At 58.5% G+C, this 25,669-nt stretch overlaps 1 protein-coding gene across 1 annotated transcript in view; it reads right to left on the bottom strand.

The window, feature by feature from the left end:
- Positions 1-681: 681 nt before the first annotated feature.
- The window catches only part of ESPL1 (extra spindle pole bodies like 1, separase), a 50,059-nt gene continuing 25,071 nt past the window's right edge, over positions 682-25,669 (bottom strand). Inside the window, 20 exon segments of the mRNA XM_059871786.1 lie at positions 682-798; positions 1,699-1,737; positions 1,740-1,783; positions 1,786-1,804; positions 2,640-2,801; positions 4,287-4,479; positions 4,600-4,664; positions 4,905-5,031; positions 5,141-5,193; positions 6,299-6,460; positions 7,366-7,488; positions 9,049-9,176; positions 10,310-10,521; positions 12,251-12,464; positions 13,271-13,354; positions 13,441-14,344; positions 15,669-17,470; positions 19,495-19,604; positions 21,199-21,355; positions 22,448-22,579. Coding sequence (XP_059727769.1) covers positions 682-798; positions 1,699-1,737; positions 1,740-1,783; positions 1,786-1,804; positions 2,640-2,801; positions 4,287-4,479; positions 4,600-4,664; positions 4,905-5,031; positions 5,141-5,193; positions 6,299-6,460; positions 7,366-7,488; positions 9,049-9,176; positions 10,310-10,521; positions 12,251-12,464; positions 13,271-13,354; positions 13,441-14,344; positions 15,669-17,470; positions 19,495-19,604; positions 21,199-21,355; positions 22,448-22,579 — 4,847 coding nt within the window.

Genomic DNA, 25,669 nt, shown 5'->3' on the forward strand with positions numbered 1-25,669 from the left:
CTCCCAGGTGTGTTTGGGGAGCCCAGGTGTGTTTGGGGGTCCCGGGGGTGTTTTTGGGGCTCCCCAGGTGTGTTTGGGGGTCCCGGGGGGTGTTTTAGGGGGCTCCCAGGTGTGTTTGGGGGCTCCCAGGTGTGTTTGGGGAGCCCAGGTGTGTTTGGGGGGTCCCAGGGGTGTTTTTGGGGCTCCCAGGTGTGTTTGGGGGTCCCGGGGGTGCTTTAGGGATCCCAGGGTGATTTTTGGGATCCCGGGGGTGTTTTTGGGCGCTCCCAGGTGTTTTTGGGGGCTCCCCGGGGTGTTTTGGGGCTCCCAGGTGTGTTTGGGGGGTCCCGGGGGTGTTTTAGGGGGGCTCCCAGGTGTGTTTGGGGGGTCCCGGGGGTGTTTTAGGGGGGCTCCCAGGTGTGTTTGGGGGGTCCCGGGGGTGTTTTAGGGGGCTCCCAGGTGTGTTTGGGGGGTCCCGGGGTGTTTTTAGGGGGCTCCCAGGTGTGTTTGGGGGGTCCCGGGGGTGTTTTAGGGGGCTCCCAGGTGTGTTTGGGGGGGTCCCGGGGGTGTTTTAGGAGGGCTCCCAGGTGTGTTTGGGGGGTCCCGGGGGTGTTTTAGGGCTCCCAGGTGTGTTTTGTGTGATCCCAGGGTGATTTTGGGGGATCCCAGGTGTGTTTGGGGGTCCCGGGGGTGTTTTGGGGGTCACCTCTGGAACCAGGCCCGGAACCTCTCCTCGGTGCCGCCCAGGTCCCGCTGGGGGTTCAGCACGTAGAAGGCCTTGCTGGGGTCCACGCCGCGGCTCAGCACCGAGCCCGGGCGCTGCGGGGACAGCGCCGCTGGGGGACCCAAACCCGCCCCGGCACCCAGCGCGGCTCACCTGTGGGGCCAGGTGGGGCCCCAACCCCAGCTGTGGCCCCCCCAAACCCCAGGTGTGTCCCCAATCCCAGGTGTGTCCCCAATCCCAGGTGTGTTCCCCAGGTGTGTCCCAGTCCCAGGTGTGTCCCCAGGTGTGTCCCCAACCCCAGCTGTGGGCCCAGTCCCAGGTGTGTCCCCAACTCCAGGTGTGTCCCCCCCAACCCCAGGTGTGTCCCCAGTCCCAGGTGTGTCCCCAGGTGTGTCCCCAATCCCAGGTGCATTCCCCAGGTGTGTCCCCAGTCCCAGGTGTGGGCCCAACCCCAGGTGTGTCCCCAACTCCAGGTGTGTCCCCCCAACCCCAGGTGTGTCCCCAGTCCCAGGTGTGGGCCCAATCCCCAGGTGTGTCCCCAGATGTGTCCTCAACCCCAGGTGTGTCCCCAATCCCAGGTGTGTTCCCCAGGTGTGTCCCCAGTCCTCAGGTGTGTCCCCCAACCCCAGGTGGGTCCCCAATCCCAGGTGTGGCCCTCACTCCCAGGTGTGTCCCCAATCCCAGGTGTGGCCCCAATCCCAGGTGTGGGCCCTCACTCCCAGGTGTGTCCTCCAGGTGTGGCCCCAATCCCAGGTGTGTCCCCCAGTCCCAGGTGTGTCCCCAGTCCCAGGTGTGTCCCCAGGTGTGTCCCCAATCCCAGGTGCATTCCCCAGGTGTGTCCCCAGTCCCAGGTGTGGGCCCAATCCCAGGCGTGTCCCCAACCCCAGGTGTGTCCCCAACCCCAGGTGTGTCCCTGCCCCCCCAGGTGTCCCCAGGTGTGTCCCCAGGTGTGTCCCTGTCCCCCCAGGTGTCCCCAGGTGTCCCCAGGTGTGTACCTGCCGTGCCAGGCCGTAGCGCAGCAGGAAGCGCAGCCCCAGGCAAGCCGCGTCACCGGAAGGTTCCGGAGCGTGGCGGAGCTCTCCAGGGCAGGCGCTGCAGGTGCTGGGACAGAGACAGCCCCGGAGTCAGGGGGGAGGGGAGGGGGAGGGGGGAGGGGAGGGAGGAGGAGGAGGAAGAGGAGGAAGAGGAGGAGGAGAAGGTGGGAAGACAAAGGAGGAAGATGAAGAAGGGGAGGAGGAAGAAGAGGAGGAGGAGGAGGAGGATGAAGAAGGGAAGGAAAAGGTGAAGAAGAGGAGGAGGAAGAGGATGAGGAGGAAAAGAAAGTGGGGGAAAGAGGAAGAGGAGGAGGAAGAAGGAAAAGGAGGAGGAAGAGAAGGAAAAGGAAGAGAAGGAGGAGGAAGAAGGAGGAGGAAGAGGAGGAAGAAGAGGAAAAGGAGAAGGGAAGTGGGAGTAGGGAGAAGAGGAGGAAGGGGAGGAAGAGGAGGAAGGGGAGGAAGGGAGGAGGAAGGGGAGGTAAAGGAAATGGAAAAGGAGGAGAATGAAGAAAGGAAGGAAAAGGTGAAGAAGGGGAGGAGGATGAGGAGGAAAAGAAAGTGGGGGAAAGGAGGAAGAGGAGGAGGAGGAAGAAAAGGAGGAGGAAGAAGGGAAAAGGGAGAAGGGAAGTGGGAGTAGGGAGAAGAGGAGGAAGAGGAGGAGGAAGAAGAAGGAAAAGGAGGAGGAAGAGGAGGAGGAAGAAGGAAAAGGAGGAGAAAGAGAAGGAGGGAAGAAGGAAAAGGAAAAAGGGAAGTGGGAGTAGGGAGAAGATGAGGAAGAGGAGGAGGAAGAGGAGGAAGAGGAGGGAGAGAAAGTCGGGGAAGAGGAGGAGGAAAAGAAGAAGGCAAGGGGGAGCAGGGAGAAGAGGAGGATGAGGGAAGGCAGGTGGGGATGAAGGCCTCACCCTGTCCAGCAGCAGCACCAGGGAGCCGGCGCTGCCCCCGGGGCGCTCCCGGCGCCGCTCCAGGGCCTCGTCCAGCAGCAGCCGCGCCCGCAGCGGCCGGGCCGGACACAGCGCCGCCGGCCAGCGGCCGACATCGCCCGGGGACAGCACGGCCAGCAGCGCCTGGGGACACACAGGGACAGATCCGGGATCAGCACCCCAAAATCTGGGATCAACACCTCGAAATCTGGATCAGAACCCCGAAATCTGGGATCAGAACCCCAAAATCCGGGATCAGAACCCCCCCGGACACAGCGCTGCGGCCAGCGGCCGGACATCGCCCGGGGACAGCACGGCCAGCAGCGCCTGGGGACACACAGGGACAGATCTGGGATCAGCACCCCGAAATCTGGGATCAGCACCCCCAAAATGTGGGATCAGAACCCCAAAATGTGGGATCAGAACCCCCCCGGACACAGCGCCGCGGCCGGACATCGCCCCGGGGACAGCACGGCCAGCAGCGCCTGGGGACACACAGGGACAGATCTGGGATCAGCACCCCCAAAATCTGGGATCAGCACCCCGAAATCTGGGATCAGCACCCCAAAATCTGGATCAGCACCCAAAATGTGGGATCAGAACCCCAAAATCTGGGATCAGCACCCCAAAATGTGGGAATAGGACCCCCCCCGGACACAGCGCCGCGGCCAGCGGCCGGACATCGCCCGGGGACAGCACGGCCAGCAGGGCCTGGGGATGGACAGGGACAGATCTGGGATCAGCACCCCCGAAAATCTGGGATCAGCACCCCAAAATCTGGGATCAGCACCCCAAAATGTGGGATCAGAACCCCCCCGGACACAGCGCCGAGGCCAGCGGCCGGACATCGCCCGGGGACAGCACGGCCAGCAGGGCCTGGGGACACACAGGGACAGATCTGGGATCAGCACCCCCAAAAATCTGGGATCAGCACCCCGAAATCTGGGATCAGCACCCCGAAAATCTAGGATAAAAAACCCCGAAATGTGGGATCAGAACCCCGAAATGTGGGATCAGAACCCCCCGGACACAGCGCCGCGGCCAGCGGCCGGACATCACCCGGGGACAGCACGGCCAGCAGGGCCTGGGGACACACAGGGACAGATCCGGGATCAGCACCCCGAAAATCCGGGATCAACACCCCGAAATCTGGGATCAGAACCCCGAAATCCGGGATCAGCACCCCAAAATGTGGGATCAGAACCCCCCCGGACACAGCGCCGCAGCCAGCGGCCGGACATCGCCCGGGGACAGCACGGCCAGCAGCGCCTGGGGACACACAGGGACAGATCTGGGATCAGCACCCCGAAAATCTGGGATCAGCACCCTGAAATGTGGGATCAGAACCCCAAAATGTGGGATCAGCACCCCAAAATGTGGGATCAGAACCCCCCCGGACACAGCGCCGCGGCCAGCGGCCGGACATCGCCCGGGGACAGCACGGCCAGCAGCGCCTGGGGACACACAGGGACAGATCTGGGATCAGCACCCCGAAATCTGGGATCAGAACCCCGAAATCTGGGATCAGCACCCCAAAATCTGGGATCAGAACCCCAAAATCCACAATAAGAGCCCCAAAATCTGGGATCAGAACCCCCCCGGACACGGCGCCGCGGCCAGCGGCCGGACATCGCCCGGGGACAGCACGGCCAGCAGCGCCTGGGGACACACAGGGACAGATCTGGGATCAGCACCCCGAAAATCTGGGATCAGCACCCCGAAATCCGGGATCAGCACCCCGAAATCTGGGATCAGAACCCCCCGGACACAGCGCCGCGGCCAGCGGCCGGACATCGCCCGGGGACAGCACGGCCAGCAGCGCCTGGGGACACACAGGGACAGATCTGGGATCAGCACCCCGAAAATCTGGGATAAAAACCCCGAAATATGGGATCAGAACCCTGAAATCTGGGATCAGCACCCCAAAATGTGGGATCAGAACCCCCCCGGACACAGCGCCGCGGCCAGCGGCCGGACATCGCCCGGGGACAGCACGGCCAGCAGCGCCTGGGGACACACAGGGACAGATCTGGGATCAGCACCCCGAAATCTGGGATCAGAACCCCGAAATCTGGGATCAGCACCCCAAAATCTGGGATCAGAACCCCAAAATCCACAATAAGAGCCCCAAAATCTGGGATCAGAACCCCCCCGGACACGGCGCCGTGGCCAGCGGCCGGACATCGCCCGGGGACAGCACTGCCAGCAGCACCTGGGGACACACAGGGACAGATCTGGGATCAGCACCCCGAAATCCGGGATCAGCACCCCGAAATCTGGGATCAGCACCCCGAAATCTGGGATCAGAACCCCCCGGACACAGCGCCGCGGCCAGCGGCCGGACATCAGCCGGGGACAGCACGGCCAGCAGGGCCTGGGGACACACAGGGACAGATCTGGGATCAGCACCCCGAAATCCGGGATCAGAACCCCAAAATGTGGGATCAGCACCCCAAAATCTGGGATCAGAACCCCGCGGACACAGCGCTGCGGCCAGCGGCCGGACATCGGCCGGGGACAGCACGGCCAGCAGCGCCTGGGGATGGACAGGGACAGATCTGGGATCAGCACCCCGAAAATCTGGGATAAAAACCCCGAAATATGGGATCAGCACCCCGAAATCTGGGATCAGAACCCCAAAATGTGGGATCAGCACCCCAAAATCTGAGATCAGAACTCCCCCGGACACAGGACATCAGCCGGGGACAGCACTGCCAGCAGGGCCGGGGGACAGACAGGGACAGCTCCAGGGGGATTCCCAAAACCTGGGATCAGAACCCCAAAATCCTGAGATCAGCACTCCCAAATCCAAGCATCAGAACCCCAAAAATCCCGGGATCAGCACCTCCAAATTGAAGGGTTACCACCCCAAATCCCAAACCCCAAATCTCAATCCCAAATTCCCAACCCCAAACCCCAAACGCCAGCCCTGTACCCGGAGCAGGGCGGGCTCGGGGCGCTCCCAAACCCCAAATCCCAATCCCAGTTCCCAAATTCCCAAATCCCAGCCCCATACCCGGAGCAGGGCGGGCTCGGGGCACTCCCAAACCGAAATCCCAAATCCCAAACTCCAAACCCCAAACCCAAAATCCCAATCCCAAACGCCAGCCCCGTACCCAGAGCAGGGCGGGCTCGGGGCGCTCCCAAACCCCAAATCCCAATCCCAATTCCCAAATCCCAAACCCCAATCCCAAACCCCAATTCCCAAACCCCAAACCCAGCCCCATACCTGGAGCAGGGCAGGCTCGGGGTGCTCCCAAACCCCAAATCCCAATCCCAATTCCCAAATCCCAAACCCCAAACCCCAATCCCAAACCCTGTACCCGGAGCAGGGCGGGCTCGGGGCGCTCCCAAACCCCAAATCCCAAATCCCAAACCCCAAATACCAAACCCCAAACCCCAAATCCCAAACCCCAAACCCAAAACCCCAGCCCTGTATCCAGAGCAGGGCAGGCTCAGGGCACTCTCAAACCCCAAATCCCAAACCCCAAATCCCAATCCCAGTTCCCAAATTCCCAAATCCCAGCCCCATACCCGGAGCAGGGTGGGCTCGGGACGCTCCCAAATCCAAATCCCAAATCCCAAACTCCAAACTCCAAACCCCAAATCCCAATCCCAAATCCCAAATCCCAGCCCCATACCCGGAGCAGGGCGGGCTCGGGGCGCTCCCAGCCGCATTCCCGGAGCTCCTGGAGCAGCTGGGACAATTCCTGCTCATCCAGGGGGGAATTCTCGGGGTCCCGGGGCAGCAGCAGCCCCCGCCAGCACCCCAAAACCTCCGAGTCCAGGCTCTGGATCAGGCTCTGGGGAAAGACACGGAATGGGAACGGGATCCCGACCCCAAAAACTCCGGGAACGCCATGGGAAATCCTATGGGAATCCCAGCAAAAATCCCAAAGGGAATCCCAGCAAAAATCCTGAAAGGAATCCCAGCAAAAATCCTGAAAGGAATCCCAGGGGGTTTTTGGGGTGGGTCAGGCCCCATTCCCAAGGGTTTTCCTGATATTTGGGGGTTTGGGGAAGTGGGAATCCCACAGAAAATCCCATGGGAATCCCAGGGAAAATCCCACAGGGAATCAGGAAAATCCCACAGGAATCTCGGGGGGATTTCCAGGGAATCCCACGGGAAATCCCACGGGAATCCCAGGGAAAATCCCACAGGGAATCAGGAAAATCCCATGAAATCCCAGGGGGGTTTTCCAGGGAATCTCAGGGAAAATCCTACAGGGAATGAGGAAAACCCCACAGGAATCTCAGGTTTTCCAGGGAATCCCAGGGGAAATCCCAAAGGAATCCCAGGGAAAATCCCCACAGGGAATCAGGAAAATCCCACAGGAATCCCCGGGAAAATCCCACAGGAATCTCAGGGAGATTTCCAGGGAATCCCAAGGAAAATCCCATTGGGGATCCCAGGGAAAATCCCACAGGAATCCCTGGGAAAATCCCACAGGAATCTCAGGGACATTTCCCAGGAATCCCAGGGGGGTTTTCCAGGGAATCCCAGGGGAAATCCCACAGGAATCTCAGGGAAAATCCCACAGGGAATCCCTGGGAAAATCCCACAGGAATCTCAGGGGCATTTCCAGGGAATCCCAGGGGAAATCCCACAGGAATCCCAGGAGGTTTCCCAGGGAATCCCGGGGGGTTTTGGGGTGTTCCCAGCCCCCTTCCCAAGGGTTTTTCCCGGTTTTTGGGGTCCCTGTCCCACCTGCATGCGCAGGTCCAGGCGGGATCGCCGCTCCCACCACTCCCGGCGCTCGGTGCAGGCGTTGGCCTCGCGCTGCTCCTGCTGGATCCGCTGGAATTCCTGCAGGATCCCGCTCAGGGGGGCCTGGAGAGGGACAGCAGGGGTTGGGGATCCCAGTCCCTGGAATTGGGAGGGATCTGGGATCCCAGTCCTTGGAATTGGGAGGGGTTTGGGATCCCAGTCCCTGGAATTGGGAGGGATTTGGGATCCCAGTCCTTGGAATTGGGAGGGATCTGGGATCCCAGTCCCTGGAATTTGAGGTGACCCCACTGCCTCCCCTTGAATTCCCACAGGACCCCGCTCAGGGGGGCCTGGAACGGAACAGGAGGAGGAGGAGGAGGAGGAGGAAGAGGATGGAGCCAGGATCACAGCCCTGGAATGGTCAGGAGAAGGAGGAAGAGGAGGAGGAGGAGGAGAAGGAGGATGAAGATGAGGAGGATGAGGAGAGAGAGAAAGAGAAGGAGAAGGAGGAAGATAAGGAGGAAGATAAGGACGAGGAGGATGAGGAGGAGGAGGAGGAGGAGGAGGAGGAGGATGAAGATGAGGAGGAGGATGAGGAGAGAGAGAAAGAGAAGAAGGAGGAGGAGGAGGAAGATGAGGATGAAGATAAGAACAAAGATGAGGATGAAGATGAGGACAAAGTTGAGGGTGAGGATGAGGATGAAAAGGAGAATGAAGATGAGAACAAAGATAAAAACGAGGATAAGGAGGAAGATGAGGATGGAGATGAAGATGAGGAGGAGGATGGAGATGAGGATGAAGATGAGGAGGAGGACATGGACGAGGATGAAGATGAGGATGGAGAGAAGGATGAGGAGGAGGATGGAGATGAAGATTTGGAGGAGAAGGAGGATAAGGTCATGGATGAGGATGAAGATGAGGATGGAGATGAGGATAAGGATGAAGACGAGGATGAAGATGAGGAGGAGGATTTGGAGAAGGAGAATGAGGAGGAGAAGGATGATAAGGACGAGGACGAGGATAAAGGTGAGGATGAGGATGAGGATGAAGATGAAGATGAGGATTTGGAGGACAAGGAGGATGAGGAGGAGAAGGAGGATAAGGACATGGACAAGGATGAGGATAAAGAGGAGGATGAAGATGAGGATGAGGACGAGAATGAGGATGAAGATGAGGATGAGGAGGAGGAGGATTTGGAGAAGGAGAATGAGGAGGAGAAGGACGATAAGTACATGGACGAGGATGAAGATGAGGATGGAGATGAAGATGAGGATGAGGAGGATGAGGAGGAGGATGAGGAGGAGGATGGAGATGAGGATGAGGATGAAGATGAAGATGAGGATGAAGATGAGGATTTGGAGGACAAGGAGGATGAGGAGGAGAAGGAGGATAAGGACATGGACAAGGATGAGGATAAAGAGGAGGATGAAGATGAGGATGAGGACGAGGATGAAGATGAGGATGAGGATGAAGATGAGGACGAGGATGAGGATGGAGATGAGGATGAGGATGAAGATGAGGATGAAGATGAGAGGAGGAGGATTTGGAGAAGGACAATAAGGACATGGACAAGGATGAGGATGAGGATAAAGAGGAGGACGAGGATGAGGATGAAGATGAGGATGAGGATGGAGATGAAGATGAGGAGGATGAGGATGAAGATGAGGAGGAAGCTCGGCTGACCTGGCAGCGCTCGGTGGCGATGCGGACGCTGACGGGCTCCTGGCCGCGCTCCAGCCGGGTCAGCAGCAGCGTGTCCCCGAGGGCCCCGGGGGTGGCACTGACCAGGGACAGCTGGCACACGGTGACACCTGCGGGGACACCCCAAATCTGGGACTGCCCCTGGAATCCCACCCCGTGGGACCCCAAAATTCCCAGACCTAAACTCCAACCGTTCCCACCCCACCCGAGGCCACCTCCGTGTCCCCAAGGGCTGGCAGCCAGCAGGGACAGCTGGCACATGGTGACACCTGCGGGGACATGCCAGGCTGGCATGTTCCCTCGGGAATTCCCCGGAATTCCGCCCCGTGGAACCCCAAAAATGGAAACAATTCCCAGACCTAAATTCCAACCGTTCCCATCCCGTTCAAGGCCACCAAATCCCCAAACTGGGAATTTGGGATCTCCCAATCCCCAAACTGGGAATTTGGGATCTCCCAATCCCCAGACTGGCAATTGGGGATTTTATCCCCAGACTGGGAATTTGGGATTTTATCCCCAAACTGGGAATTTGGGATCTCCCAATCCCCAAACTGGGAATTTGGGATCTCCCAATCCCCAAACTGGGAATTTGGGATTTTATCCCCGGACTGGGAATTTGGGATTTTATCCCCAGACTGGGAATTTGGGATCTCCCAATCCCCAGACTGGGAATTTGGGATTTCCCAACCCCTGGATGGGGAATTTGGGATTTCCCAATCCCCAAACTAGGAAATGGGGATTTTCCAATCCCCAAACTGGGAATTTCGGATCTTATCCCCAAACTGGGAATCTGGGATCTCCCAACCCCTAACTGGGAATTTGGGATTTGCCAATCCCCAAACTGGGAATCTGGGATCTCCCAACCCCCAGACTGGGAATCTGGGATCTCCCAAGCCCTGGATGGGGAATTTGGGGTTTCCCAATCCCCAAACTGGGAATTTGGGATCTCCCAATCCCCAGACTGGGAATCTGGGATCTCCCAAGCCCTGGATGGGGAATTTGGGATTTCCCAATCCCCAAACTGGGAATTTGGGATCTCCCAATCCCCAGACTGGGAATCTGGGATCTCCCAACCCCCAAACTAGGAATTTCGGATTTCCCAACCCCCAAACTGGGAATCTGGGATCTCCCAATCCCCAAACTGGGAATCTGGGATCTCCCAACCCCCAAACTAGGAATTTGGGGTTTCCCAACCCCCAAACTGGGAATCTGGGATCTCCCAGCCCGGAATCCCAGCACTGACCGCTGGGAATCTTCTGGAGCTGCTCCCGGAACCGCTCCCGCTCCGCCGGCCCCAAACCCGCCGAGCTGAACTGGAAAAGCTCCTCGAGCTCGGCCAGGTGGGACTGGGAATCCTGGGAATCCCGGGAATCCTGGGAATCCCGGGAATCCAGGGAGAGGCCCCGGAGCTGATCCAAGATGTCCCCTCCGGCTGCTGCTGCTTTCCTCTTCTTCCTGTGGGGTCATCCCAAAATATCCCTCGGGATTGGGGAGGGAGGGAGGGGGGATGGGAATATGGGATATGGGATTTGGGATGAAAGATGTGGGATGTGGGATGGGGATGTGGGGATATGGGATACGGGATGGGGATATGGGATTGGGGATGGGAATATGGGATAAAAGATATGGGATAAAAGATGTGGGATGTGGGATGGGGATATGGGATACAGGATGGGGATATGGGATATGGGATGGGATATGGGATATGGGATAAAAGATATGGGATGTGGGACATGGGATACAGGATAGGGATGTGGGACTGGGGATGGGAATATGGGATATGGGATATGGGATAGGGGATGTGGGATGTGGGATGGGGATATGGGATCTGGGATGGGAATATGGGATAAAAGATATGGGATGTGGGATATGGGATACAGGATGGGGATATGGGATTGGGGATGGGAATATGGGATTTGGGATAAAAGATATGGGATTGGGGATGGGGATATGGGATGTGGGATGGGGATATGGGATGGGGATGTGGGATCTGGATATGGGATAAGGGATGCGGGATATGGGATATGGGATGGGGATGTGGGATCTGGATATGGGATAAGGGACGTGGGATATAGGATATGGGATGGGGATGTGGGGTGTGGGATGTGGGAATGGGATGGGGATGTGGGATATAGGATAGGGATGGGGACGTGGGATATAGGATAGGGATGGGGATGTGGGATATAGGATAGGGATGGGGATGTGGGATATAGGATAGGGATGGGGATGTGGGATATAGGATAGGGATGGGGATGTGGGATATAGGATATGGGATAGGGATGGGGATGTGGGATATAGGATATGGGATGGGGATGTGGGATGTGGGATGTGGGAATGGGATGGGGACGTGGGATGTGGGATAAGCCCCATTCCCTGTTGGGATGTGGGACATGGGATGAGCCCCTTCTCCATGGGGGAATCCCCAGTGGGGACACTGGAATGGGGACACTGGGAATGGGGACAGTGGGAATGGGGACAGTGGGAATGGGGACACTGGGAATGGGGACACTGGGATGGGGACAGTGGGAATGGGGACACTGGGAATGGGGACATTGGGAATGGGGACATTGGGAATGGGGACACTGGACGGGGACACTGGGACACTGGACAGGGGACACGTGGACACTGGACAGGGATGGGGACACTGGGACACTGGACAGGGGACACGTGGACACTAGACAGGGATGGGGACACTGGGACACTGGACAGGGGACACGTGGACACTGGACAGGGACGGGGACACTGGGACACTGGACAGGGGACACGGGGACACTGGACAGGGATGGGGACACTGGGAAGGAGACAGGGACACTGGACAGGGGACACAAGACAGGGATGGGGACACTGGGAAGGGACAGGGACACTGGACAGGGATGGGGACACTGGACAGGGATGGGGACACTGGACAGGGGACACTGGGAAGGGAAGGGGACACTAGACAGGGATGGGGACACTGGGACACTGGACAGGGGACATGGGGACACTGGACAGGGATGGGGACACTGGGACACTGGACAGGGATGGGGACACTGGGACACTGGACAGGGAAGGGGACACTGGACAGGGGACACGGGGACACTGGACAGGGATGGGGACACTGGACAGGGATGGGGACACTGGACAGGGGACACTGGGAAGGGCCGAGGACAGGGTGCCCCCGGGAGGTGCCAGCCCTGTGACTCACCGTGCCCGGGCGTGGACGATGGCCAGCAGCTGGTGGCGCATGGTGACACCCAGGGACTCGGCCAGCAGCCCCGCGGTGGCCAGCGGGTCCCTGTCCCCAAGGGCCATGGCCAGCAGCTGGCACAGCTGGCCATAGAGAGAGCCCGGCGGGAAGTGACCGAGCCAGGCCAGCGCCTCGGCCAGCAGGGACCGGACAGCGGCCAGGGAGGGGACACCTGGGGGACAGAGGGGACAGTGAGGGGACACTTGGGGGACACCTGGGGGACAGAGGGGACAGGGAGGGGGACACCTGGGGGACAGAGGGGGGACACCTGGGGGACAGTGAGGGGACACCTGGGGGACAGAGGGGACAGTGAGGGGACAGAGGGGACAGTGAGGGGACAGAGGGGACACCTGGAGGACAGAGGGGACAGTGAGGGGACAGGGAGGGGACACCTGCAGGGACAGAGGGGACAGTGAGGGGACAGGGAAGGGACAGTGAGGGGACAGAGGGGACAGTGAGGGGACAGAGGGGACACCTGGGGGACAGAGAGGAGTGAGGGGACAGCTGGGGGGACAGAGGGGACAGGCACCACAGAGGGGACACCTCAGGGGACAGTGGGGACAGTGTCCAGGCAGGGGTCACCTGGGGGACAGAGGGGTCAGAGGTCACAGTGGTCAGTGGGGACAGAGGGGTCAGGACAGTGCGGACAAAGTTTGGGGGGCAAGAAAGGAAAAGTTTGGGGAAAGGGAAATTTTGGGGGGAAGAGGAAAAATCTGGGGAAGGGAAAAGTTCAGGAGAGGAAATTCCTGAGAAAAGGAAGGAAAACTCCTGGAGAGGGAAGGAAAACTCAAGGAGGAGAAGGAAAACTCCTGGAGAAGGAGGAAAACTCCTGGAGAACGGAGGAAAACTCCTGGAAAAGGAGGGAAACTCCTGGAGAAGGAGGAAAACCCCTGGAGGAGCCAGGCCATGCCCAGCTGAGCCCCAAAATCCCAAAACCGCCCCAAAATTCCCCAAATCCTCCAAATCCCAGCTGCTCACCAGGCTGGCCAGAGGGGAGGGGTCCCTCTGGATTTGGGGGATCCCCCTTGTCCCCAGTTCCTGGGATTTCCTTGCTGGCCCCACCTGGAAAAGACGAGGCAGTTTTGGGGTTAAAAAAGGCAATTTTGGGGTCACCAAGGTGAAATCCTCAGAAATCCCCCCAGACTCACCTGGGGGCAGCGGGGGCAGCTCGAAGCTCATCTCCTCCTCTTCCTCCTTCTCCTCCTCTTCCTCCTCCACGGCCCTCAGGGGGTCCCGCTCCTCAATCCCAGAAAATTCCCAATTCCTCTTTTCCTCCAAAATTCCACTTTGGGGGGTTCCCCTCTCCTTCTTCTCCCGGGGACCCCCAGCCCGGCGGGGACCCCTGTTCTCCTTCTTTTCCAGAGTTTTTGGGGGTTTTTCCTTTTCCTTCTTTTCCACATTTGCCATCTTGGGATTTCCCGTTTTTTCCACATTTTCCACTTTGGGATTTCCCATTTTTTCCACATTTGCCGTTTTGGGATTTCCCGTTTTTTCCATTTTGGGATTTCCCATTTTTTCCACATTTTCCACTTTGTGATTTCCCATTTTTTCCACGTTTTCCACTTTGGGATTTCCCATTTTTTCCACTTTGTGATTTCCCATTTTTTCCACGTTTTCCATTTTGGGATTTCCCATTTTTTCCACTTTGTGATTTCCCATTTTTTCCACGTTTTCCATTTTGGGATTTCCCATTTTTTCCACTTTGTGATTTCCCATTTTTTCCACGTTTTCCACTTTGGGATTTCCCATTTTTTCCACGTTTTCCACTTTGGGGTTTCCCCTTCTTTCCCTCTTTTCCAGAGCTCTTTTGGGGATGTCATTTTCCTTCTTCTCCACATTTTCCACGTGGTTGATCCCCCTTTTTTCCCTCTTTTTGGGGGTCCCCAGCTCCTTCCGGGGCCGTCCCCGCCGGGGCCGAGCCCCAATTCCTGGAGAATTCCCAGGGGATTTTTGGGGCTGACCCCTCCTCTTGGCACAGGAACTTTTCTGGGTGCTTTTGGGGGGATCTGGGGGATTTTGGGGTTCCTCAGAGTCGCTGTCACTGAATGTCACCTGAAAAAGAGGGGGGGGACAAAGGGGTTCAGCCCAAAATTTTCAGCCCAGAATTTTTCCTCCCCCTCTCAAAAGTTTCCCACTTGAAGTTTCCCCCACACCCCGCCAAATTTTCCCACTAAAATTTTCCTTCCTTTCCCAAAATTTCCTCCCCAAAATTTTTCTGCCCCCCAAACTTTTCCCTCCTCCCAATTTCCCCCCCAAATTTCCATCCCCAATTTCTGCCCCTCAAAGCTTTGCCCCCCAAACTTCCCATCCCAAACTTTTCACCCCCAAAATTTTCCCTCCCCAAGTTCCCCCCATCCCTCCCCAAATTTCTCTCCCCAAACTTTTCCCTTCCCAAAATTTTCCCTCCCGATTTCCCTCCCAAATTTCCCATCCCAAATTTCTCTTCCCAAACCTTTCCCCCAGTCATTTCCCCCCCAAAATTTTCCCTCCTCCTGATTTCCCCCCCAAATTTCCATCCCCAATTTCCCCCCCAAATTTCCCATCCCAAACTTTTCACCCCAAAGTTTTCCCTCCTCCCAACTGCCCCCCTAAATTTTTCATCCCAAATTTCCCTCCTGATTTCACCCCCAAATTTCCCTTCCCAAACTTTTCCCCCCAAAATTTTCCTGCCTCCTGATTTCCCACCCAAATTTGCCCCCCAAATTCCTCTTTCCAAACTTTCCCTCCTCCCAATTTCCCCCCCCAAATTTCCATCCCAGACTTTCCTTCATCCCCATTTCCCATCCCCAATTTCCCCCCCAAATTTCTCTTCCCAAACTTTCCCTCCTCCCAATTTCCCATCCCAAATTTCCATCCCAGACTTTCCCTCCTCCCAATTTCCCCCCCCCAAATTTCCATCCCAGACTTTCCTTCCTCCCAATTTCCCATCCCAAATTTCCCATCCCAAATTTCTCTTCCCAAACTTTCCCTCTTCCCAATTTCCCTCCCAAATTTCCATCTCAGACTTTCCCTCCTCCCCATTTCCCATCCCCAATTTCCCATCCCAAATTTCCATCCCAGACTTTCCCTCCTCCCCATTTCCCATCCCAAATTTCCCATCCCAAACTTTTCCTCCTCCCAATTTCCCCCCCAAATTTCCATCCCAGGCTTTCCCTCCTCCCAATTTCCCATCCCAAACTTTTCACCCCAAAATTTTCCCTCCTCCCGATTTTCCCATCCCAAATTTCCATCCCAGGCTTTCCCTCCTCCCCATTTCCCATCCCCAATTCCCCATCCCAAATTTCCATCCCAGGCTTTCCTTCCTCCCCATTTCCCATCCCAAATTTCCCATCCCAAACATTTCCCCCCAGAATCTCCCCCCCAAGGCCCAGCTCACCCTGATCCGGGACTTGACCCTTCCTGGGATTTTGGGGGCCCTGCGGAGCCGGGAGCTGCCCCCGGGGGGGGAGGGCTCCTCGCTGAAGATGGTGAAGGGGGTCCTGGGCCCCCCCAGCAGCGCTTTTGGGGGCACCCCCGATTTGGGGTGGGGGGTGCAGGGCCCCCCCGCCCGCAGGACAATGGGGGGGACCTCGGGCTCCGAGTCCCCGAGGGTGAAAACGTCCCCAAATTTGGGGGGCTTGGCTTTCGGGGTCTTCCCCGCCTTGGCTTTGGGGGCTTTGGGTTTTTGGGCTGCGGTTTTGGGGGGAGCTTTGGGGGTTTTTTGGGGTTTTGAGGGGTTTGGGGTGGGTGGGGGACGGGGGGTCCAGGCCTGGGCCAGGACGTCGTCCATGGAGCGGCCGAGGGCGGCGGCCACTTGGCCCAGGGTGGCCACGGCTTTGGCCAGCAGCAGAGTGGCCACGGCCACCCCCAGGCCGGCCACGGGGGGACCTTGGGACCCCAAAAGGGACAGTCCCCGCTCCAGCTCCTCGTCCCAAACTGGGTGGCACTGGGATGGGCTGGCCAGGCTCTGCAGGGCCAGCGTGGAGTAGCCAGCGGCCACCAACTCAGCCAGTGGGCCCAAGGTGCTGTCCCCAGGGGGGTCCTTGTCCCCAAAGGTGTCCCCATCCCTGATGGTGTCCCCATCCCCAGGGGGGTCCTTGTCCCCAAAGGTGTCCCCAGCCCTGATTGTGTCCCCATTCCTGGAGAGGTCCTGCAGACTCCTGTCCCCAAGGATGTCCCTGTTCCCAGGATTGTCCCCATCCCTGCTGATGTCCCCATTCCCAGAGGGGTCCTGCTGATTTCTGTCCCCATTCCCAGGAGTTCCCCCATCCCTGAAGGTGTCCCCATTCCCAGAGGGGTCTGACAGACTCCTGTCCCTGTCCCTGTCCCCATTCCCAGAGGAGTCTGACAGACTCCTGTCCCTGTCCCCATTCCCAGAGGGGTCTGACTGACTCCTGTCCCTGTCCCCATTCCCAGAGGGGTCTGACAGACTCCTGTCCCTGTCCCCATTCCCAAAGGGGTCTGACTGACTCCTGTCCCTGTCCCCATTCCCAGAGGGGTCTGACTGACTCCTGTCCCTGTCCCTGTCCCCATTCCCAGAGGGATCTGACTGACTCCTGTCCCTGTCCCTGTCCCCATTCCCAGAGGGGTCTGACTGACTCCTGTCCCCATCCCTGCTGATGTCCCCACTCCCAGGAACTCCCCTGTCCCTGCCGATGTCCCCACCCTCAGAGGGGCCCCGCAGCCCCCTGTCCCCATCCCCAGAAGCGCCCCTGTCCCTGCTGATGTCCCCAAAGCCCTGCAGCCTGTCCCCCAGCTGCCGTGCCAGGCGGGTGCCAGCGCTGGCACAGCGGGGCAGCACCCTGCGCACCAGGGCCAGCCCTGGGGCCACCTCCCCGGCCAGCAGCCACGTCCTGGCCTGTGCCAGCAGCCAGCGCAGCCCCAGGGCCACCAGGGCGGGGTCACAGCAGAAGGAGCAGGGACATGCCGAGGGGTGGGACAGGAACTCCAGACTTTTCCAGACTTTTCTTCCCTTCAGCTCCGGCGAGGCCGTGAGAGCGTCCGGCTGCTCGGGGAGGGCGGCCGGAGCCAGGAGGGGCAGGGAGGGACCCTGCAGGAATTCCTCGTCCTCCTCCCCGCCAGGAACGGGGTCAGGAACGGGGTCAGGAACGGCAGCCGGGGGGTTCCTCCTGGCCAGGAGGCCCTTCCGGAGCTGGAACACGGCCCGGCGCTGCCGAGGATCCCGGTGGGGTTTGGGGTCTGGAATGGGAATTCAGGGAGGATTTGGGGTCATGCAGGGAAGGATTCCCAGCTGGGTTTGGGGTCTGGAATGGGAATTCAGGGAGGATTTGGGGTTTGGGTCCTGCAGGGAAGGATTCCCAGCTGGATTTGGGGTCTGGAATGGGAATTCAGGGAGGATTTGGGGTTTGGGTCATGCAGGGAAGGATTCCCAGCTGGGTTTGGGGTCTGGAATGGGAATTCGGGAGGATTTGGGGTCATGCAGGGAAGGATTCCCAGCTGGGTTTGGGGTCTGGAATGGGAATTCAGGGAGGATTTGGGGTTTGGGTCATGCAGGGAAGGATTCCCAGCTGGGTTTGGGGTCTGGAATAGGAATTCAGGGAGGATTTGGGGTTTGGGTCCTGCAGGGAAGGATTCCCAGCTGAGTTTGGGGTCTGGAATGGGAATTCGGGGAGGATTTGGGGTCCTGCAGGGAAAGATTCCCAGCTGGGTTTGGGGTCTTGAATGGGAATTCAGGGAGGATTTGGGGTTTGGGTCCTGCAGGGAAAGATTCCCAGCTGGGTTTGGGGTCTGGAATGGGAATTCAGGGAGGATTTGGGGTTTGGGTCATGCAGGGAAGGATTCCCATCTGGGTTTGGTGTCTGGAATGGGAATTCAGGGAGGATTTGGGGTTTGGGTCATGCAGGAAACGATTCCCAGCTGGGTTTGGGGTCTGGAATGGGAATTCAGGGAGGATTTGGGGTCATGCAGGGAAGGATTCCCAGCTGGGTTTGGGGTCTGGAATGGGAATTCAGGGAGGATTTGGGGTTTGGGACATGCAGGGAAGGATTCCCAGCTGGGTTTGGGGTCTGGAATGGGAATTCAGGGAGGATTTGGGGTTTGGGTCATGCAGGGAAGGATTCCCAGCTGGGTTTGGGGTCTGGAATGGGAATTCAGGGAGGATTTGGGGTTTGGGGTCCTGCAGGGAAGGATTCCCAGCTGGGTTTGGGGTCTGGAATGGGAATTCAGGGAGGATTTGGGGTTTGGGACATGCAGGGAAGGATTCCCAGCTGGGTTTGGGGTCTGGAATGGGAATTCAGGGAGGATTTGGGGTTTGGGTCATGCAGGGAAGGATTCCCAGCTGGGTTTGGGGTCTGGAATGGGAATTCAGGGAGGATTTGGGGTTTGGGTCATGCAGGGAAGGATTCCCAGCTGGGTTTGGGGTCTGGAATGGGAATTCAGGGAGGATTTGGGGTTTGGGGGCATGTGATCACTGGGATTTCCCCCATTCCCAAACTGGGATTTCCCCATTCCCAAACTGGGATTTCCCCCATTCCCAGACTGGGATTTCCCCCATTCCCAAACTGGGATTTCCCCCATTCCCAGACTGGGATTTCCCCCATTCCCAAACTGGGATTTCCCCATTCCCAAACTGGGATTTCCCCCATTCCCAGACTGGGATTTCCCCCATTCCCAGACTGGGATTTCCCCATTCCCAATCTGGGATTCCCTCATTCCCAAACTGGGATTTCCTCCATTCCCAAACTGTGATTTCCCCCATTCCCAAACTGGGATTTCCCCCATTCCCAAACTGGGATTTCCCCATTCCCAGACTGGGATTTCCCCCCTTCCCAAACTGGGATTTCCCCCATTCCCAGACTGGGATTTCCCCCATTCCCAAACTGGGATTTCCCCCATTCCCAGAGGGATTTCCCCCATTCCCAAACTGGGATTTCCCCCATTCCCAAACTGGGATTTCCCCCATTCCTTAACTGGGATTTCCCCCATTCCCAGACTGGGATTTCCCCATTCCCAAACTGGGATTTCCCCCATTCCCAGACTGGGATTTCCCCATTCCCAAACTGGGATTTCCCCCATTCCCAAACTGGGATTCCCCCATTCCCAAACTGGGATTTCCCCATTCCCAAACTGGGATTTCCCCATTCCCAGACTGGGATTTCCCCATTCCCAAACTGGGATTTCCCCCATTGCCAGACTGGGATTTCCCCCATTCCCAAACTGGGATTCCCCCATTCCCAGAGGGATTTCCCCGTCCCAGTGCTCACCAGTTTGGGGCTGCAGCAGGAACTGGGCGTGCTGGAGGTGGGACTGGCTCAGCTCCAGCTCCCCCTGCTGCAGCTCCAACTGAGACTGCAGCACCAGGAACCACGAGCACCTGCAGGAAAACGGGGAAAAAATGGGAAAAATGGGAAAAAATGGGGGAAAAGGAGGGGGGGGGAGGAAATGGGGGAAAACCAGGGGGGGAATTGGGGGGGAAAAGGGAAAAATGGGAACAAAGAGCCCTCAGAGGCCACTGGAGCTGGGAGGGAGGTGGGAATGAGCTCCTGCCCAGCCTGGGACGCTCACGCAGCTCCTGACCCAGCACTGCTAAAGGATCCCGATGATCCCAAGAATCCCAGTGATCCCATTCCCAATCCCAATGATCCCAATGATCCCAGTGACCCCAATGATCCCAGTGACCCCAAAGATCCCATTCCCAATCCCAATGATCCCAATGATCCCATTCCCAATGACCCCAATGATCCCATTCCCAATGACCCCAATGATCCCAATGATCCCATTCCCAATGACCCCAATGATCCCATTCCCAATGACCCCAATGATCCCAATGATCCCATTCCCAACCCTAATGATCTCAAAGATGCCATTCCCAATCCCAACGACCCCAATGATTCCATTCCCAATCCCAACGACCCCAATCCCGTTCCCAGTGACCCCAATGACCCCATTCCCAATCCCGATGACCCCAATGATCCCAATGACCCCAATCCCAATGACCCCAAGGATCCGAATGACCCCAATCCCAATCCCAATCACCCCAGTCCCGTTCCCAGTCCCAATCCCAATGACCTCAGTGACCCCAATCCCAATGACCCCAGTGACCCCATTCCCAATCCCAATGACCCTAATCCCGTTCCCAGTGACCCCAATGATCCCAATAATCCCAATGCCAATGACCCCAATGACCCCAATCCCAATGACCCCAATGATCCCATTCCCAGTGACCCCATTCCCAATCCCAGTGACCCCAGTGACCCCAATCCCGTTCCCAGTGACCCCAATCCCGTTCCCAGTGACCCCAGTGACCCCAATCCCATTCCCAGTGACCCCAGTGACCCCAATCCCGTTCCCAGTGACCCCAATCCCGTTCCCAGCCCCGTGACTGACCAGCGGGCGGCCTGCAGGTGTCCGGCCAGGCTCAGCCCCTCAGGGCTGGTCATGGTTCCCCAGTGACCCCAATGACCCCATACCCAATCCCAGTGACCCCAGTGACCCCAATCCCATTCCCAGTGACCCCAGTCCCGCTCCCAGCCCTGTGACTGACCAGCGGGCGGCCTGCAGGTGCCCGGCCAGGCTCAGCCTCTCAGTGCTGGTCACCGTTCCCAGTGACCCCAGTGACCCCAATCCCGTTCCCAGTGACCCCATACCCAATCCCAGTGACCCCAGTGACCCCAATCCTGTTCCCAGTGACCCCAGTGACCCCAATCCCGTTCCCAGTGACCCCAGTGACCCCAGTCCCGTTCCCAGTGACCCCAGTCCCACTCCCAGCCCCGTGACTGACCAGCGGGCGGCCTGCAGGTGCCCAGCCAGGCTCAGCCCCTCAGTGCTGGTCACCGTTCCCCAGTGACCCCAGTGACCCCAATCCCGTTCCCAGTGACCCCAGTGACCCCAATCCCATTCCCAGTGACCCCAGTGACCCCAATCCCGTTCCCAGTGACCCCAGTCCCGTTCCCAGCCCCGTGACTGACCAGCGGGCGGCCTGCAGGTGCCCGGCCAGGCTCAGCCCCTCGCTGCAGAAGGCCCTGGCCCTGCACAGCACCTCGCAGCGGCCCAGCAGCGTCACCAGGCGCCGGCAGCAGCCCAGGGCGTCCCCCAGCACCGTCCACTTCTGCACCAGCGCCGCGCCTGGGGACAGCGGGGTGCCATCCCCAGTCCTGCCCAGCGACCCCAGTCCTGCCCCAGGGACCCCAAACCTGCCCCAGGGACCCCGATCCCGCCGCAGGGACCCCAATCCCATCCCACCCCATCCCAGGGACCCCAATCCTGCCCCAGGGACCCCCGATCCCACCGCAGGGACCCCGATCCCATCCCACCCCATCCCAGAGACCCCAATTCTGCCCCAGGGACCCCAAACCCGCCCCAGCGACCCCAATCCTGCCCCAGGGACCCCAATCCCATCCCACCCCATCCCAGGGACCCCAAACCCACCCCAGGGACCCCAATTCTGCCCCAGGGACCCCAATTCTGTCCCAGGGACCACAGTCCTGCCCCAGGGACCCCAATCCTACCCCACCCCATCCCAGGGACCCCAAACCCACCCCAGGGACCCCAATTCTGTCCCAGGGACCACAGTCCTGCCCCAGGGACACCAATCCCACCCCATCCCACCCCAGGGACCCCCATCCCACTCCAGTGACCCCAAACCCATTCCACCCCAAGGACCACCACCCCTCCCTCCAGGGACCCCAAACCCATCCCACCCCAAAGACCCCAATCCCACCCCAGGGACCCCAAACCCATCCCATCCCAGTGACCCCGATCCCTCCCCCAGTGACCCTGACCCCACCCCAGTGACCCCAATCCCATCCCAGTGACCCCAATCCCCTCCCCCAGTGACCCCAACCCCACCCCAGTGACCCCGATCCCACTCCAGTGACCCCGACCGACCCCAGTGACCCCTCCCCACCCCAGTGACCCCTCCCCACCCCAGTGACCCCGACCGACCCCAGTGACCCCTCCCCACCCCAGTGACCCCGACCGACCACAGTGACCCCAATACCGCTCCCAGTGACCCCTCCCCCCCCACAGTGACCCTGACCCCACCCCAGGACCCCAATCCTATCCCAATGACCCTGACCCCTCCCCAGTGACCCCAATCCCACCCCAGTGACCCTGACCCCTCCCCCCCACAGTGACCCCGATCCCCCCCCAATGACCCCTCCCCACCCCAGTGACCCCTCCCCCCCCAGTGACCCCTCCCCACCCCCCTTTGCTGACCGCAGTCGGGGCCGGGCTCCTCGGGCGGGCGGCCGCAGGCGCTGCCCAGCACCTCGCTGCCCATCAGGGACACCAGGACGCTCCTGAGCAGCTTCTGCGCCTCCAGCAGGGCCACCTTGGGGCTGCTCCAGCCTGGGGTGCCAGGGGACCAGCACGGGGCCCTTCATCAGCCCTGCATCCTCCTCCTCCTCCCAGCAAAGCTCCCCCGAATCCCGACTCTCCCCTCCTCTTCCTCCCCATCCTAAATCCACTCTTCCTTCTCCTCATCCTAAATCCCCTCTTCCTTCTCCTCATCCTAAATCCACTCTTCTTCCTCCCCATCCTAAATCCCCTCTTCTTCCTCCCCATCCTAAATCCCCTCTTCTTCCTCCCCATCCTAAATCCCCTCTTCTTCCTCCCCATCCTAAATCCCCTCTTCCTTCTCCTCTCTAAACTCCTTCTCCTTCTTCCTCATCCCAAACTCCCCTCCTCTTCCTCCTCCCAAATCCCCCCTTCCTCCTCCTCCTCCTCATCCCCAAAACCTCTCATTCCTTCTTCTCCTCTCCAACCCAAACTCCTCCTCCTCACCCCAAACTCTCTCCCTCTTCCTCATCCCAAACTACCCTCCTCTTCCTCCTCACCCCAACACTCCCTCCCTCTTCCTCCTCACCCCAAACCCCTCTCATCCCAAATTCCCACCTCATCCCAAACTCTCTCCCTCATCCTTCTCACCCTAAAACTCCTCACTCCTTTTTCTCCTCTTCATCCCAAACTCTTCCTCCTCACCCCAAACCCCTCTCATCCCAAATTCCCACCTCATCCCAAACTCTCTCCCTCTTCCTCCTCACCCTAAAACTCCTCACTCCTTTTTCTCCTCCTCATCCCAAACTCTTCCTCCTCACCCCAAACCCCTCCCTCCTCTTCCTCCTCATCCCAAAACCCTTCCCCTCTCCCTCCCCACCCCAAACCCCTCAGTCCCTCCATCCCCATCCCAAATTTCCCTTTTTCCCACCCCAAACCCCTCAGTCCCTCCATCCCCATCCCAAATTTTCCCTTTTCCCCACCCCAAATTTTCCCTTTTTCCCACCCCAAACCCCTCAGTCCCTCCATCCCCATCCCAAATTTTCCCTTTTCCCCCCAAATTTTCCCATTTTCCCCACCCCAAACCCCTCAGTCCCTCCATCCCCATCCCAAATTTTCCCTTTTTCCCACCCCAAACCCCTCAGTCCCTCCATCCCCATCCCAAATTTTCCCATTTTCCCCACCCCAAACCCCTCAGTCCTTCCATCCCCATCCCAAATTTTCCCTTTTTCCCACCCCAAACCCCTCAGTCCCTCCATCCCCATCCCAAATTTTCCCATTTTCCCACCCCAAACCCCTCAGTCCCTCCATCCCCATCCCAAATTTTCCCTTTTTCCCCCAAATTTTCCCTTTTCCCCACCCCAAACCCCTCAGTCCCTCCATCCCCATCCCAAATTTTCCCATTTTCCCACCCCAAACCCCTCAGTCCCTCCATCCCCATCCCAAATTTTCCCTTTTGCCCACCCCAAACCCCTCAGTCCCTCCATCCCCATCCCAAATTTTCCCTTTTTCCCCTCAAATTTTCCCTTTTCCCCACCCCAAACCCCTCAGTCCCTCCATCCCCATCCCAAATTTTCCCTTTTCCCCACCCCAAACCCCTCAGTCCCTCCATCCCCATCCCGAATTTTCCCCTTCCCCACCCCAAACCCCTCAGTCCTTCCATCCCCATCCCAAATTTTCCCATTTTCCCACCCCAAACCCTCAGTCCCTTCATCCCCATCCCAAATTTTCCCTTTTCCCCACCCCAAACCCCTCAGTCCCTCGATTCCCATCCCAAATTTTCCCCTTTTCCCCCCAAATTTTCCCATTTTCCCCACCCCAAACCCCTCAGTCCCTCCATCCCCATCCCGAATTTTCCCTTTTGCCCACCCCAAACCCCTCAGTCCCTCCATCCCCATCCCAAATTTTCCCTTTTCCCCACCCCAAACCCTCTCTCCCTCCATCCCCATCCCAAATTTCCCTTTTTCCCACCCCAAACCCCTCAGTCCCTCCATCCCCATCCCAAATTTTCCCTTTTCCCCACCCCAAACCCCTCAGTCCCTCCATCCCCATCCCAAATTTTCCCTTTTTCCCACCCCAAACCCCTCAGTCCCTCCATCCCCATCCCAAATTTTCCCATTTCCCCACCCCAAACCCCTCAGTCCCTCCATCCCCATCCCAAATTTTCCCTTTTTCCCACCCCAAACCCCTCAGTCCCTCCATCCTCATCCCAAATTTTCCCTTTTTCCCACCCCAAACCCCTCAGTCCCTCCATCCCCATCCCAATTTTCCCATTTTCCCACCCCAAACCCCTCAGTCCCTCCATCCCCATCCCAATTTTCCCATTTTCCCACCCCAAACCCCTCAGTCCCTCCATCCCCATCCCAAATTTTCCCTTTTTCCCACCAAATTTTCCCATTTTCCCACTCCAAACCCCTCAGTCCCTCCATCCCCATCCCAAATTTCCCTTTTTCCCACCCCAAACCCCTCAGTCCCTCCATCCCCATCCCAAATTTCCCTTTTCCCCACCCCAAACCCCTCAGTCCCTCCATCCCCATCCCAATTTTCCCTTTTTCCCACCCCAAACCCCTCTCTCCCTCCATCCCCATCCCAAATTTTCCCTTTTTCCCACCCCAAACCCCTCAGTCCCTCCATCCCCATCCCGAATTTTCCCTTTTTCCCACCCCAAACCCCTCAGTCCCTCCATCCCCATCCCAAATTTTCCCTTTTTCCCCCAAATTTTCCCTTTTTCCCACCCCAAACCCCTCAGTCCCTCCATCCCCATCCCAAATTTTCCCTTTTTCCCACCCCAAACCCCTCAGTCCCTCCATCCCCATCCCAAATTTTCCCTTTTTCCCCCCAAATTTCTCTTTTTCCCACCCCAAACCCCTCTCTCCCTCCATCCCCATCCCAAATTTCCCTTTTTCCCACCCCAAACCCCTCAGTCCCTCCATCCCCATCCCAAATTTTCCCTTTTTCCCCCCAAATTTCTCTTTTTCCCACCCCAAACCCCTCTCTCCCTCCATCCCCATCCCAAATTTTCCCTTTTCCCCACCCCAAACCCCTCAGTCCCTTCATCCCCATCCCAAATTTCCCTTTTTCCCACCCCAAACCCCTCAGTCCCTCCATCCCCATCCCAAATTTCCCTTTTCCCCACCCCAAACCCCTCTCTCCCTCCATCCC

This window comes from Haemorhous mexicanus, chromosome 33 (genome assembly GCF_027477595.1).
Source record: "Haemorhous mexicanus isolate bHaeMex1 chromosome 33, bHaeMex1.pri, whole genome shotgun sequence".
NCBI lineage: Eukaryota > Metazoa > Chordata > Aves > Passeriformes > Fringillidae > Haemorhous > Haemorhous mexicanus.